Source organism: Silurus meridionalis, chromosome 2 (assembly GCF_014805685.1).
Source record: "Silurus meridionalis isolate SWU-2019-XX chromosome 2, ASM1480568v1, whole genome shotgun sequence".
NCBI classification, from domain to species: Eukaryota; Metazoa; Chordata; class Actinopteri; order Siluriformes; family Siluridae; genus Silurus; species Silurus meridionalis.
This window is the reverse complement of record NC_060885.1, coordinates 34157931-34173631: the sequence shown is the minus strand read 5'-3', so window position 1 is coordinate 34173631 and position 15701 is coordinate 34157931. Positions and strand designations below refer to the sequence as shown.

At 40.5% G+C, this 15701-nt stretch overlaps 1 protein-coding gene across 5 annotated transcripts in view; it reads left to right on the top strand.

Annotated features, from left to right (window-relative positions):
* Window positions 1–14505, top strand: part of LOC124401206 (arginyl-tRNA--protein transferase 1) — a 59491-nt gene extending 44986 nt beyond the window's left edge. For 4 of the 5 annotated variants that reach the window (XM_046873311.1, XM_046873302.1, XM_046873292.1 and 1 more), the window contains 2 exons: window positions 7614–7734; window positions 13731–14505. In XM_046873311.1, coding sequence (XP_046729267.1) covers window positions 7614–7734; window positions 13731–13909 — 300 coding nt within the window. In that variant the 3' untranslated portion in view covers window positions 13910–14505. Of the gene's footprint in view, window positions 1–7613; window positions 7735–11756; window positions 12362–13730 lie in introns of those variants that run through there. The other variant, XM_046873328.1, reaches the window with a different exon arrangement.
* Window positions 14506–15701: the final 1196 nt, after the last annotated feature.

Sequence of the window (15701 nt, the reverse complement as noted above, 5' to 3'; positions counted from 1 at the left end):
CCAGAAGGGTCCAGGAGAAAACTCTTTACGTTACCATTACCTCTCTCTGTGTTTATTTTTAGAGTCTTCTCACGTCGGGTGTCCGAGTCCGAAAGCGGCACCAAACGCAGTAACAAAGAATGACTGTTTTAGCGCGACCAAACAAATTCCACAACTCCCAAGCCATTATTTTTCGAACTCCTCGTGTATGGTTAGAAAGGTCGAGTTCCTACGCCGCCGACGTTCTTATTTTCTTTCACGTTCCCACAACGACGACTTCACGGTAGGTCTCGTTCTCAGCTCCGATTATTTTCTGTAATAGCACCATTTTTGGACAATCATCACACACAATCCTGGGTGAAAAAAGAAAAAATAACAGAGCAACAGTCTGGAGCAGGGCGAGCCACTGTAAGCAGAGTCGGACGTCAGACCCTGGCGGTAAAGATGCTCTTTCAGGGCTCGAGCTGCACAACAATAAATGGCCAAAGCGATAGAGAGATAAAAACAGGCCTGGGGATCGTGTGCCTGTAAAATGCTGAAACACAATCCTGTAAAAATATTTTCCCATCATTAAGTTGTCATCCGTATAGCCCCTGACACGTAGCTGGGCTCGTGTGTGTGTGTGTGTGTGTGTGTGTGTGTGTGTGTGTGTGTGTGTGTGAGGAGCCCAGAGCTGCCAAGCTGCTATGTTTATTTAAAGTTTGTTCCTCTGTAATATGTTGACTGGTGTGAAAGGTCTTGGCCGATTTTGTGTGTTTTGAAAAGTGGTGGTTAGTGCAGAGGTTTCAGACGTGACTGAAGGCTGTGTGTGTGTGTGTGTGTGTGTGTGTGTGTGTGTGTGTGTTTTAGGGTGGAGGAACAAGGGAGTGTTATTTTCTCTTTCTATAAAATGGACAGAATTTACACACTTGTCTTTCACAGACTGACTCTCACCTTTCTACTTATACCAGCATGTTCAATTGCTGGCCATGTGTGCTTATGTGTGTCACTCAGCAGCTCATGCAGCAGCACGTACACACACCCTAATGTTCAACTAGCAGGGAGGTCTGAGCGTGTGTGTGTGTGTGTGTGTGTGTGTGTGTGTGTGTGTGTGTGTGTATAAAATTGAGTGCATGCTAGTGAAAGTTGTGATTTATTTATTTATTTTAAGCTGCCTATTGTGTAAAGAGTTCCTGAAAATCCTCCTTGAGTAAAAGTGTAAATATTTTAGTGCAAAATGTTAAAAGTCACCAATTCTAATATAGCCTGAGTAAAAGTCTTTTTTGATTTGAACAGTACTTACGTATTTGACTCGTATTGAACGTAGGCTCACAGACGCACGAGTCCTCATCAGCGAGACGTGTTGGTGTCATTAAGATCTACACAGCAGCTTCTTCAACATGCCAGCATGAAACAAGGATCAAACAAGTCGCACAAATAAAAGATACAACGTAGCAAACAATCTTTGTAAAAGGGATCTTCAATTAACACTAATAATATGACAGGATCCTGTAACAAAGTAGAAGAACCATTAGGATTCAATGGACAAATAAAATGAATCAATTTTAAATAAAAACAGAACCAAATATTCAGAGCTGACGTGATGTGATGCAGCTCTAATATTTTTATTTAACTTCAACAAAGCTGATTTGCAAAACTTTTGGAATTTATTAGGGGTAACCTCGAATAGTCCCGATTCAGATTTGACTCCCAATCTCACAGTGGAATCTTCTCCCAAAAAGTTCATATTCAGCCCATTATGATAATGCTGTAAAAACTAAAAAGAAAGAAGCTTTTAATAAATATTTTTAATGTGCATAAATAAATCCAACCACCATGTGACAGATTTGAGCAGGTATTTATATATTTAATTCTGTAAAGTAATTTTCCGTCGATGTTGCGCAGTAAACGCGCTCGCACGGGAAATTTGTCTGATTTAATTTGATTTCCCGACTTGTGAAAAGCGAATCCTGTCTGCATTTATGTTTTTATGCAATTTCTTCTATATCTTTGTTTGATGTTTTGTACATTGTGGTTTAAAAATATATAAGGAATCGTTTCACGAAAACCTGCTCTCGACCTCAAACACACATTATCAGTCGACTGCAGGTGAGCCTTAAGAATCCTGATTCCGTAAATCCAGAGTTGTGGATGTAGTTGGTCGGGGAGGGTTTAGGCTTAATGACATCTTCAACAGAGGTGCAAAATATAATTGGTAACACTCAATGTGTAGTTAAAATTTAGTGGTTCTTTATCTCGAATAAATCTTATCTTTAATACTCCAAAAAAAGATTAAACACAGAAACAAAGTACATTTATTCAAATACTTTCTGTTCTTCAGTCTGAATCAGACTCCCACATTACTGTGTAGTAGTTAAACCCGATCCTCACTAACTCACTCATTCATCCTCCTCCTCCAGAAATCCGGATGGCGCTCTTTACTCCAGGCTTAACAAAGGACTTTAACCCCAAACAGACAAAAGGAACAAACAGTGTTACCATGTTAGCAACAGTGTTTGTGCCTTTTGTCAGCGTGTTAAAGCCGGGGTGGGAGCACTCACGGGCAAGTGAGCACATGCGTGTGTGTGTGTGTGTGTGTGTGTGTGTGTGTGTGTGTGTGTGAGTGTGTGTGTGTGTGAGTGTGTGTGAGTGTGTGTGTGTGTGTGTGTGTGTGTGTGTGTGTGTGTGTGTGTGTGTGCTTTGAAAGTGTTTGCCTTTTTACAGGAGGGCTCGGCCAGTCCATTGTTCCGCACCACACACACAGACACACACACACACACACACACACACACACGCAGCAGGTAAATGTTTTGATGGGTTGCTATTCTATACCATGACCACAATGTGCACAAGCTTTACTGCATGACATCCAGCTGAGGAGGTATTAAATCTACTAATACTGACCTTTTATTATTTGCATTTTGATTGAAGGTCTGGTTCGGTAGGAGTGATCAAGCTTTTCATTGACACGCCCTCGACTTTCATTTCTGGTCGTCGGTGTGCTTTGACTTTCCGTTAGGTATGAATGTGATTGAAAGGTGAGGTTGGGATAGGGGAGGAAATCGAGCCCAGATGTGCACGGCATGTCTAAGGCCAGTGTTTTAACAGTAAGAATCCAGCAGCAGTTTGTGAGATGTGACCATCACTTTTCCTTCGGCTTTGGGCAGAGGGGAGGGGCTAATAATGTGTTGGATTGTTTGTAGTGGTTATTACATTTAAAATTAATCACTTGTGTGTTCATTGTGTTTCTGTTGTAAGTCTTAGTTCTCAGTCTGAAGGCTTCACTGTAGTCTCCAAACACAGGGTCAGGGTTCATAAACCTGCTCATCACAGTTTGGGTGCAGAAACCTGAAGCCTGCAGCACTGAAATAGCTGGCCAGCAGGTGGCACTACATGACTGCATGCACAGTCACAGGGAGCACCGACCTTCATAAGTCAGTGTGCCTAAAGACATCGGGAGCTGTGCGACTGGTGCTTTTCTGACCACGTGTGCACCCTGTCACCACGCTCTTCTCACACGTGAGATTCTCTCCGGAAACATGATCTCACTTCCGCACACACACTACTCACCAGATTTGGCTTTTGTGGACTTCTTTTCAAAAGATAAAAATGCAGCTCAAAGGTTTCAGTTTTTGTAATCGTTGTGGAGATCCGGTGCGAATCGCAGAAGGTCGTTCCAGAAGAACCCTGGGAGCGCTGTAGTGCTGGGCAAGGGGACTGTTTAGAAGGTGGAAACGTGGATTTTTAAACAGAGCGAGTCTCTTTCTGATGCCACCTTGTGCATATTGAGGGGAAAATTAATGTTTGTTTTAATAAAACTTATTTCCAAATACTAGGACCACAGCAGAGATGTGACCCCGCGTCAAAGTGCACAGAATTCATTGAATCAGTTCCTCATGCAGGCAGAAGAGGGAAAATGCTCTTCTGAATGTGTTGTAAAGTGAGGAAACTGTAAATAAAATACAGTTGAAACAGGAATCGTGTAGGAGGGAAACTGGTTGTGGGCAAATTGGGGAGAAAATGGAGCCACTAAGAAATAAAACATAACCACTGCAAATTTATTACAAATTATTTCTTCATCAGTTTAATGTAACAGGACCTTTCCAGATTGTAGCAGACGCTCTATAAAGGAAGCGTCCATCATTTCAGCAATTTAGCATGTTCTCTTTATTGATTGCGCAATAAGAGCCATACTCAGATTAGCGTAGACGTTTCGCAATGCTCTGACATATTCATCATCGTTTGTGTCGGGGATTTCTGATTTCAGATAAGCTCTTTTTTCCCTCCTGGAGCTTCTTCAGGACTCCCATGTGCACACAGCTGAAGCTCTGAGGCTCTCAGTTTGGAGAGGTGAGAGGTTTCATCTTTCACAAGAATTCCTAGCCAGCAGCGAGCAGTCAAGATTTATGTTGCTGATTAATTGCTTTTTAAATAAATCTCAGGTACGGGACTTTGGGTTGGGAAGGTGTGTGTGTGTGTGTGTGTGTGTGTGTGTGTGTGTGTGTGTGTGTGTGTGTGTGTGTGTGTGTGTGTGTGTGTTTTGGGGGGTTGGGGGGGGTCTGTCAGAGCAAGTGAGAGAAATTAGGTGATAATTTTTTGCCTTTGTTTAAAGACGTAGATGATTTAAGTTGGTCGTCGTTTAATTTCTTTTATTGTACATTGTATATAGTTTTGTGTCAGTATTTTGCTTGATAAATTGTAAAATCTGATCTCTGGAGCTGTTTTATCTTTCCCATAAATCGAGCGAACGCTTCACATGGACCATGACCCGTATCAGCTTTTTTAAATAGTTGTCCTCTACAAAACATGCTGGTAGCATCACCGATTCCAAGCTGATAACCAGTTCCTCCATGCACCGCTTCTCTCCGGCTCCGTCCACGCACCGAATTCCTTCAGCACCTTTATCCTGGCCTGATCTATCCTGCCTCTTTTCTTCTCAGCCATCTATCCGTTTCTTCTCATTGTCTGTTTGTGCTACTGCCAACCTCGTGCATTTGATCAGACTGGTATTTAGTTGTACCTTGTGAAACAAGCCGAGCGCTCTATACGACATGTTCGACAAAAAACTATATGAAATTTGCCCTTCTGTTTCTCTCGTTATGTTTTTTGTTTGCTGTGACGAGGTTAAGGAGCCTTGAAGACGGAGGTCCGTCTGTCATCATTTCCTTCGTCTGCGTGTTTTCCAGAGACGGTAAGACGTCTGACACTTGGATCCTGCTGTATGATTTAAGAGAAGATGTCGATAGGAAAGTGTACGCTTTTTTCTTCAGCGTGCTCATGATTGGACTTGACTGTTGCATTGTTTCAGGTTTTGTGCATGAGTGATGAGCTCTGCTTCAGCAAACGACAAAAAAACAAATCCATTTTTTGGGAGATAAGATCGTCACCAGGGTGTTTGCCTTTGCATCATTTTTTTTTCCCTTTCTTATTCTTTCTTTTTTTTTTTTTTTTTAAAAGATCTCGTAGGCCTTATGTCTGCATTATTACACTCCTTATCTAACTCATCTTATTCGAGCATGTTGATTTATGGATGGCAGAAGTCATCGTCTTTGCTTGTTTTTTCTTTTTTTGGAGTCTGTTTTGTCTTCCTCCATCACTGTATATTATGAGATCCAGCTGCCATATTAATACATATAAAGGAGAATAATAAGAGTTGCAGAAGCACATATGAAAAAATCCTTTACATAAAGGAGGGTGTGACCTCTTAAAGAAAACATCACCATGTTTGATTACATGGAGGTTTGATTATTTATATATATATATGGAAGTCCTAAGAGGCCATGCATAATAATATATTTATCTTTCTTGCTTTCTCATAATCATGACTTTTTTGGATCTTGACATGACAAACATTGTTTTCTTGTGACTCACCACCTGCCAATTGTTATTCTTCATGATGCTGCATCTAGAACATGCTCTTCTTATGAAAACACCGAATAATTAGAAATACTGATCACGAAGAAACAATGTTCATGTCAAGATCACAAATTTAAAAAAAGTCTTGATTAAAAAAAGAAAGAAATATTATAATGCATGACCTGAATATATAAATCCATATAAAAAACAGATGTGAGCGTATTGTTAAACAATTCAGAACAAGGCAAAACCCATTCATTTTCTTCTTATTGATCCTGAGCTAGATCCTCTCACTCTTAGTTGTTGACGTGATGTTCTTGTGTTCCACTGACCCTGTGTAGCGTCGCACCAGCGCTGACAGAGTGACTGGGAGAAAGATGGGGTGTGAAAACCTCACCTTCACCACTCAGTGTTTAGAATAAGAGGCCCAGGAACCTCGTTCTCCTAAACCTCCTGCTTGTGGAAACATGGCACATAGTTTCTGATGCGGGATAACGACAGACAAATCCTGTTTGTGGAACCTCCGGGAACCATAAAGTGCTGAAGAATTTTGGATTAATTCTGAGTCTCTTGGTTTAGTGAATGTAAATCAGTCGGTTTATATGAATAAAATTGCAGGGAAGTTTGATTTGTAATTTGGGGAAACTTTTGAACTTTTTTCAATTTTTCACTCTGATATCCAATCAGATGCTCTATTAAAAGCTTATGCCCCGCCCCTGCACTTATCTCTTTATAGTGACTTTAAAACTTATTTGGTTGTAAAATAACATTGAAAATCAGTGTAATTGACAAAATGAATTTTTCCTGATGTGTTTGTGAATCTGTTGTGCCTTTATACACTTTCAACGTTCTATTTTTACCACAATTCTTTACTTTCTACATTCCCTTTTTATTTATTTACTTTATTTTAGTATTAAGGGGACAATGATTTTATATATATATATATATATATATATATATATATATATATATATATATATATATATATATAGAGGGAGAGAGAGAGAGAGAGCGGTACAAAGGTGTGTGTGTGTGTGTGTGTGTGTGTGTTTTTACATTGCTGATTGATTTATTCTTCAGAGTGATGTTCTTTTGGCAAAGCTCTACTCAAGAACGTTGATAGTTTTGTGTCTGTGTCACCACTTACTGAGGAAAAAGCTGCCTCTGTACCAATCCGAGGAACTCCGGTCGAAAAGCTCTGAGCACTGGAAAATGTGGAAACCGGAATGTGCGGAAAGTGTGGAAAAACGATCTGCCTCTTCTCTCCACTGCGTGTTTTCTTTTTAATCATAGTTCAAGCTAGCGTTTCTGTAGATCTGGTTTATGTCCAGTCTTATTGACCTTCTGTTTTAGAGGAATCAAGTGGAAAACAATCCATGAACCATTTCATTAGCAGGTTAATCTGAAGCTCTGTTGCACAGACCGAGGCCCACACGGTGTCACGAGCTGGGTGCATGTCCATGCCTGCAGGGGGTTTGTATGTGTGTGTGTGTGTGTGTGTGTGTGTGTGTGTGTGTGTGTGTGACTTGAAGAAAGCCAGAAGGCTTGAAGGCGTCTGCTTGTTTACATTGTAGGAGAGTTAATTTGACTTTTGGTCATTGCATTCAGGCCTCAGATAATGATGCTCTCGAGAGCCAGGAACCCATTTACACTTTGTACAATTGAGAATTTATGGATGCTCTGGGATTTCGTGGAAGAATCAGACACGAGAGCAACAATGTCTGATGCATTTTTAATTGTCATTGACCATGAAGTGGTGCTGACACTAATGCAGTTCCTTGTTGTTGTTTTTTTCTCAGGGTCAGTACCATCCTTCAGACCTTCTGTGCCCAGAGACGTACACATGGGTGTCCTTGGATAAATGTGTCCCCCACCTGGAAATCTCAGCCTACGCTCGGCTCAACGAAGACACCCGAGCAGGTAACCCTCTCCGAAAATCACACGTGTGTTCACTTTAGCGCAACAGCACTGCTCCTGCAGGTATTTACATGCACACAGCCATGCAACAGTGTCTTCTGGAGCTGAAGACTCACAATCATGTTGTAGCAGGTCAGCTTTTTATCCCAACAACCATACACTTTCCTGCTCTCCTGTTCTCCTGCTCTCCTTCTTTCCTGCCCTCCTGTTCTCCTGCTCTCCTGCCCCCTTCTCTCCTTCTTTCCTGCTCTCCTTCTTTCTTGCCCTCCTGTTCTCCTGCTCTCCTGCCCCAGGATCTCTCACACTGTAAGAGTTTATTACTCTTTGTGTTACCAATAAGTCCTTCATTCATCAATTGTTATCAATCCTTGTAAGAGAAAAACACTACTGTAATAATTTCCTTTAATAATTTGTACCATTAATTTAATTATTGAATCAGGTAGCAGGAGTGAACTCATCTGTCCATCCAGAGTTTGTTGTATTTTGCATTTTGAGATGCTTTTCTGTAAAGTGCTTATTTGAGTGCCAAATTCTTCCTAGCAGCTCAAACTAATCTGGATCTCCTCTGAACTCTCACACGGCATTTCAACCCAAAAAACATTACACTTTTATTCGCACCATTTTACGACCCAAGGAATCGGTACGTTTGTTTCATGTTGTCCATCTTTGGTGTGAGAGGCTGAGCAGCGTGTGTTGTATACGGTCTCAGATCAGTGACTCGCGTGTTTCAGGGTTGAGTAAGACGTTTTGTCGGAGCCTGAACACAACGCTCTTTGTTTTCTCTTTTTTAAGAGTTGTTGCGAGAGACAGGGAAAACGACCAGAATTCAGTATAAAAAGCTCAGTGAGGTCATGGTTGGAGCCTTTGCCCTCCTGGCAGGTCACGTCAGGACAGAAGCAGATCCACCGCTGGGAATTCTGAGACAACACTGAGGGGAAAAAAAAGTGTTTATTCTGCCATGTTTTTCTTTTTTTTGTCTTATTTGTTACCTCGATTCAACCCAGCTGATATCAGACATGAAGTGACTTCTCTTTTGCGGTTTATTTTTGTCCCATTCTTTAAATTAGAAATATTTACTTTAAAGTCATACTTCAAAGCCGCTATATACAATAAAATCAATTCCTTTCAGCATTTAATATGAATTACTGCAGGTTTATTTTCACAGTGTACTGATGAGTCCAATTTGATCTCTCTATCTTCTTTCTTTCTTACAATAAATTGGGATAATATTCTTCCTTGTACTTTACTGGTATTCTTTCTTTCTCTCTCTCTTTTTCTCTCTCTCTCTCCCCCTCCCTCTCTCTCTCTCTCTCTCTCTCTCTCTCTCTCTCTCTCTCTCTCTCTCTCTCTCTCTCTCTATGAATAGGCCTCTGGTGGTTTTTGTGTTATTGCAGTGTGTAACACTCGGACACTCCGTCATTGCTTGCAGTGTTTGTGATTCTTTTCTTGCGTTACCCTCTGTCCCGCTCGGCCTGTTGCTCTTGGCTCGGCCGTTTCAGACTTTTACTTTTCATGCACAAATTCTCTCGCTTTTCAAGAGTCCTCTGTATTTTCTGGCCTTCCAGTCTGTTGGAGTTGTTAGATGAGGAGGAGAAGAAGGAGGACGTTTGCCAGAGGGAGATGGTGAGGGAAATTATTGAAGGCATATTGAAGGCAGCAGTTCTAAGCACCTTTCTCCGGTCAGAGCCCCGGCCAGAGGAATCGCCCGTGATTATGATTCAAGTAAAAATCCATTCCAGGGTAAAAATCACCAAATAACTGCAGCCGAGCATCAGAAGAGCATTCGCTTGCCAGCATTGTGGAGCACCAGCGATGTGTGTGAATGTCTGCAGTGGAGTCGTACAGATGCAGGTCATATCAGTGTCTTTATCTGGTGACCACAGGCATCATCACACCAGTGTTCTTCACCATTATAATCTGTACAGAGCAGAAGAGTGACTCCAGCACACCAAACTGTGTCAGGAATAGCAGTCACTGCTGTATGTCTGTGGTCAGAGCAAGGCTGGTTTGTGTGTGTGTGTGTGTGTGTGTGTGTGTGTGTGTGTGTGTGTGTGTGTGTCTGGCTGTGTTTATTGAAAGCGTATGTGGAGATCGTCAAGTCAGGCAACTTGTCCTATTGAGCAACACAGGAGGCGCCATGAAAAAAAACCCTGACCAGCAGAGTTCCATGGTTTCAATAAACTCCTGACCAGTCGTCCACATTGACCCCGTTAACTCTTTCACGCCTGGAATCCGTGCTAATAAACTACCACATCGAGACGCTCAGTAGAAATATTTTTTATACATTCTGTAACCCCCTGTTTTTATTTTATTGTCCTTCTCATCATATTTATGCACAGCCTCATGATTGTCCAATCATATACGCTCTAATGGACATGTTCCACCCCCTAGAGGCGTGCCCTTCTGACTCCGCCCAATTCACTTTTCCAAACATTGATCGGTTTTTACTGTGTTTGTAAACAAAACCACGTCAAATCTCAGAACAAAAATGTTTGATTTACTATCATTTTTACAGTTTTATATCCTGAGTGTACTGATGAGCCTCTAGTGCTTTTTTATCATTTTAATTACTGTATTACATTTCTTTCTTTCTTTCTTTCTTTCTTTCTTTCTTTCTTTCTTTCTTTCTTTCTTTTTTCGGTCTTTCTTTTACTATATTGACAATACTTGTAAATCTTCAATAAAAAAGTATTCCCACTATTCATTCTTTCTTTCTTTCTTTCTTTCTTTCTTTCTTTCTTTCTTTCTTTCTTTCTTTCTTTCTTTCTTTTTTTTCTTTCGGTCTTTCTTTTACTTTATTGACAATACTTGTAAATCTTCAATAAAAAAGTATTCCCACTATTCATTCATTTTTCTTTCTTTCTTTCTTTCTTTCTTTCTTTCTTTCTTCAGTCTTTCTTTCTTTCTTGGTCTCTTTCTTTCCCTCTCATATTCCTTTTCCTTATTTCTTCCCTTTTCACTCTTTTTTTCTCTGTAGATTGATAGATATATTGATTGATTGATTCTCATATTACAGTATGTTACAGGTCCTTTGATCAGAGCCTGTTATAACAGAACCGTCTACACCACAATCACACTTTTACTGATACTATTCATTATTATTATTATAAACACTTTTATTATTATTATTATTATAACATTTATATTGTCAGCAAGTTTCATTGTTATTATTATATTTGAGATTTTATTGGTCACAGTTACATGCAGAATAAAACTTGCAGTGAAATGTAAAGCTGACGAGCGGCTCAGAAATGTAAACATTAGATAAAAGGAAATATAAATATAAAACGAGAAAATATGAGAAAATAAAAGTGTATTATATAATAGTGTTATTTAAACTATTAAAAAATATTTGTAGATATTTTAATGGGAAGTAGAAAATGTAATGAGGTTTAACAAATCAAAAGAGTCACAGTGATGATGACTATTTAAGGTTCTGTGTGCAGATGCAGAATAAATACGTGTATGATGGGAAGAAGAACTGAGCATAAGAGACTCGTGAGAGAGTTTAGTTGGGCATTAAGAAGTCTGATAGATATATTTATTATTATTGTAAATATTAATAAGAGGTGAGGCAAAAATACTTTCCACTTTCTGTCTGTCCTCCTGTCCGCTCATCGTCCGTTTTGTCCTCATCTGTTTGTGCAGTTAACATTTTATGAATATTTGTGGGCGTGGCCAAATGTAAATGAGCTGTACCAGGACCACATCTTGAACATTATATGTTGTGATGCGATTTAAATCCACCGAAATTGTTTGTTTGATTCGTGGCTTATATGCTTTTGAGTATGTGTATGTGTGTGTGTGTGTGTGTGTGTGTGTGTGTGTGTGTGTGTGTGTGTGTGTGTGTGTGTGTATTTATGTATATATTAAAATATAAGTACATAAATCCCGTATCTGATTTGTGTTGCATGAGTGGTTTAATTGAGATGCAGCCAGCAATGTGTTCTTGTGTTCTTCTTTCCATTTTCTCTCGTTTCCTAAACCCTGTGGTCAGGCCCTGCTCTCTCTTTTTTCCCTTCCAGAGAAAGTCCTCCTTATCGTTTCCTTTGACCTCTGATCTCAACGTCGTGCAGTGAACCTCCGGTTGCGTCCAGCCGAGAGTGCCTGGTGCCCCTCAGTAGGAGCTGTAAACGAGTAAAAGGATGGATGGAGCAGGAGAGAGGGGTGTTTATGTGTGCAGCGGATGTTTGGATTGTTCAGAAGAGCGAGCCCCTGACACCCTTGACAGCTCTGCTCAGTGTTATTGGCATGCTTAATTGTGGAGCTAAAAGCCGTCTCTCTGCCCTGTTTACTCTCACAGTTTGACATCTCATCATTTTTTTCTCTCTTTTTTTTCTTCTCCTCGTCAATGGCTTGTGCTGTTGTAGCCGTAGCCGTGCCTCGCTTTCTTTTCATCTTTTTTACGAGCGCCGTGTTCGCCATGAGAAATAAAGCTCTGAAGCGTTTCTGAGCCAGAGCTGATCCTGTGATGGAGCTTATGCAACTTGTTTATTCCCAAAGGATCACTTTTGCTCTTTGTTGTTTTTTTAATGTTAATTTAACGTATTTAATGTTTGACCGTTTACGCAGAAGAATTTAAGTGCCTTATGATGATTTAAACAAAACATAAAAACCAGAAGAAATTCTTTCCAGGGGAATAAACGCTCCTTTCTGCCAAACGCCCTGAAGAAGAGAAAGAGAGAGATACAGAGAGAGAGAGCTGGGGAGGGAGAGAGGGAGAAAAGGGGGGACTGGGGGATACAAAGAGAGACAGAGAGCTGTAGAGGAAGAGAGGGAAAAAAGGTGGAGATGGTGAGAGCGAGAGAGAGACTGGGGGATACAGAGAGAGAGCTGGTGAGGGAGACAGGGAGAAAAGTGGGAGACGTGAGAGAGAGAAACAGGGTGAGGGACTGCGGGGGAACCACTTCCTCTTCCTGTCTGTCTCACAGTTTCTCCTGCTACTTCAGCTTCTTTCTTTCTTTCTTTCTTTCTTTCTTTCTTTCTTTCTTTCTTTCTTTCTTTCTGGTTTTTTGTTCTGTAACTTTCTTTCTTTCTTTCTTTCTTTCTTTCTTTCTTTCTGTTTCCTATCCTGTAACCTTCTTCTTTCTTTCTTTCTTTCTTTCTTTCTTTCTTTCTTTCTTTCTTTCTTTCTTTCTTTCTTTCTTTCTTTCTTTCTGTTTTTTATTCTGTAACTTTCTTTCTTTCTTTCTTTCTTTCTTTCTTTCTTTCTTTCTTTCTTTCTTTCTTTCTGTTTCCTATCCTGTATCCTTCTTTCTTTCGTTCCTTTTTCTTCTCACTAATTTTTTTCTTTCTCGCCCTGTGCCTGTAATTCTCGCGAGTGCTCGTGGGCGTTTGACGAGGCTTTGATGGGAAGATTTGAGGAATGTGCTGCAGATTAAACTGTACTCTCCATATGTGCAAAATGATGGAGACTAATTTGTACCCACCATCAACTCCCCAAACACCCCCATCACCCTTCCCACCCCATCACACCCCCTGGTCTTTTTCAGCTGGCCTCCAGATGACTGCAGCACAGACACACAGCGGAATCATGGGTGGTGCTGGTGGTTTAGTTTATCTATTAATAATAATCATAACGCTCCGTTTGGCTCATCTGTCACCGATGCCACCGCCGGCTTCAGCTAGTTCCTGTTTTTCTTTTCTCTTTCTTGAGACTAGCCTGGAAATCTGTCGGGTTTTAGATGTTCGCACGAAGCATTGAAATGCTGGTGGAGGAAAATATTAATGCGCATCATCAAGTCTTTCATGCTTTTTACGAATTCTATAGAAAGTGTTGTATTGTTGGTTTATTTTTCTTGAAACTAATGAAGTCTTGATGAATTCAAACCACAAGTAGACACTCGTGTCAATTTATTGTTGAATAATCAGTGTAACAGGACCCACCTGGGCAGGAAGAAGGTGTATGATGTTCATTTACATTTCTTCTTCTGAAATCTACATTATCATAACACTACTCCACCCTCCTCTCTCTTTCTTTCTTTCTTTCTTGTGTGTAGGTGATGCTTGTGCACTGAAAGACTTGGGACGGGTTCTGGTGCTACACAAGAAGATGGTCATGCCTTATGCCACCTACTCGAGGAAAAAGAAAGTCTTGAGCGAGGAGAAAGAGGTGGAGCAGTACGCAGGCCTGGTGGGCCAGAAGACTGCCGAGAAGATTCTCCTCTACCGCTCTTAGTTCATTCTCTTATTAAATAACCACTCGCATAATTTAGCCTTTAATTCCCTCCTTCCTGTGTGCATTTCTCTGTGTAAAGTGTGTTTTCTTCAGGCTTCAGGTGCTGTTCCGTAGAGATTCTGGTTAGTTATCTATAAAGCCTCGGTCTTTCCATCCTGTTTTATATCAAAGTTATAACTAATTATCCACATGTAATCGCACGTGTGTTGCATTATTTCACTGTAAATTTTAGCTGCTGCAGCTCTGCCTAAACACGTACACAGATTTGTCCCACACTGAAGAGTGTGACTGGGACAGTGTTAACAGCATGTTCACCACAATCCTGAGCTTCTAAAGACTCCGAAAGCTGACGTGTTTAAAAAAAAAAAACAGAAAAAATAACGTAGACTAAAATGTCCTTATGCCCTGCGTGCCATTCTGGAGGAACGATGTGGAATAATGCAGCGGATTGAAAGCTTTACACGTCCTCTAGATACGAAACGTAAAATATAAACAGCTGTGCTCGGTCCAAACTCATGCCGTCCATCATGTCACTGCTTTTTCTTTTGTATTCTACTGCACTCATTTCACACACCTGAATAAAAGCGTTCTGCTTGTTTGGTTGTTCTTTATGAATTCTTTTAGCAGAATATGAGGACACGAGTGAGAGCAGGAGCGATTTTTCTCCACAGTGAAACATCAGCCTGGGGGGTCCGTGTGTATCTGGGTCAGGTTCGTGTCAGTCGGTCGTGTGAGGTGGAGATGCCAGTAGGCCTGGGCTGAGCTCCAGCGCTCACCTGCTGACGCTAGCTGTACCGCCGCTGTAACTCTCGCAGCGGTCTTCGCCAGCACCCTCATTAAACTGTGGTTGAGGATCAGGCTGAAGCTGGGTGGCCTGGGTATTAAACCAAAAACAAACCAATGTTCTCCTAACCTTTCCATCACAATGGCATAGAGAAGATTTATTCCTCCTGACCTTAGCTAGTCTGACCTTATATAATTATATACCTTCTGGAAAATGAGCAGCTCTTGTAAATGAGGAATTCAATTGTTTTCCCATCCAGTGCTCCACTTAGAGTCGCTTACATTTTAGATTTACAAAAAAACCGAACTGTAAGTGCAATTTAATAGTGAATAAAAAATAAACATATACTGTGCCTTAGTGTGACTAAATATCTCATATTTCTGAATTACTGATGGTGCATTTTGTTTAATACACAGTCAGGGAATATAAAGTGACATTTTTGATAAAATAATCGAGTCCTCGTTAATCCAGTTTGTTTCATCAGAGTAACTTTCACAGCTCAGCGGTCGAATACTTGTGCAAGCAAGTTAATTTTTTTTCCAATGATAAAAAGTCATATTAAAACAACTGATTTAATCTTTTAGTGTCACTTTCAAATAAAACATCGAACCGAGTGAAATTCTAATGCACCATTTATAATTCAGTAATTACACAGAATTGCTCAGGTGTCTGAATACTTTTGCAGGGTGCTGCATGTGGCTGGTCAGATCATGAACAATAATAATGTAATGTTTAAGATGTGGAAAAATTCACCAGATCTCCATCCAGTTAAGCGTCTGTGGGACGTTCTGGACAAACATGTTCCATGGACTCATCAGTTAATGAAGGATCTGCTGCTGACGTCTTGGTGTCAGATACCACATCAGACCTTCAAAGGTTTTGTGGAGTCTAGGCACAAGAGGGATGTGATGTTATGGCTGATCGGTGTGTCTGTGTTACTCATTCCTCAAAGACAAATTGTCTCCGAGTTCAATAAGAAGAGATCCACAAAAATCTTTTCTTCATACT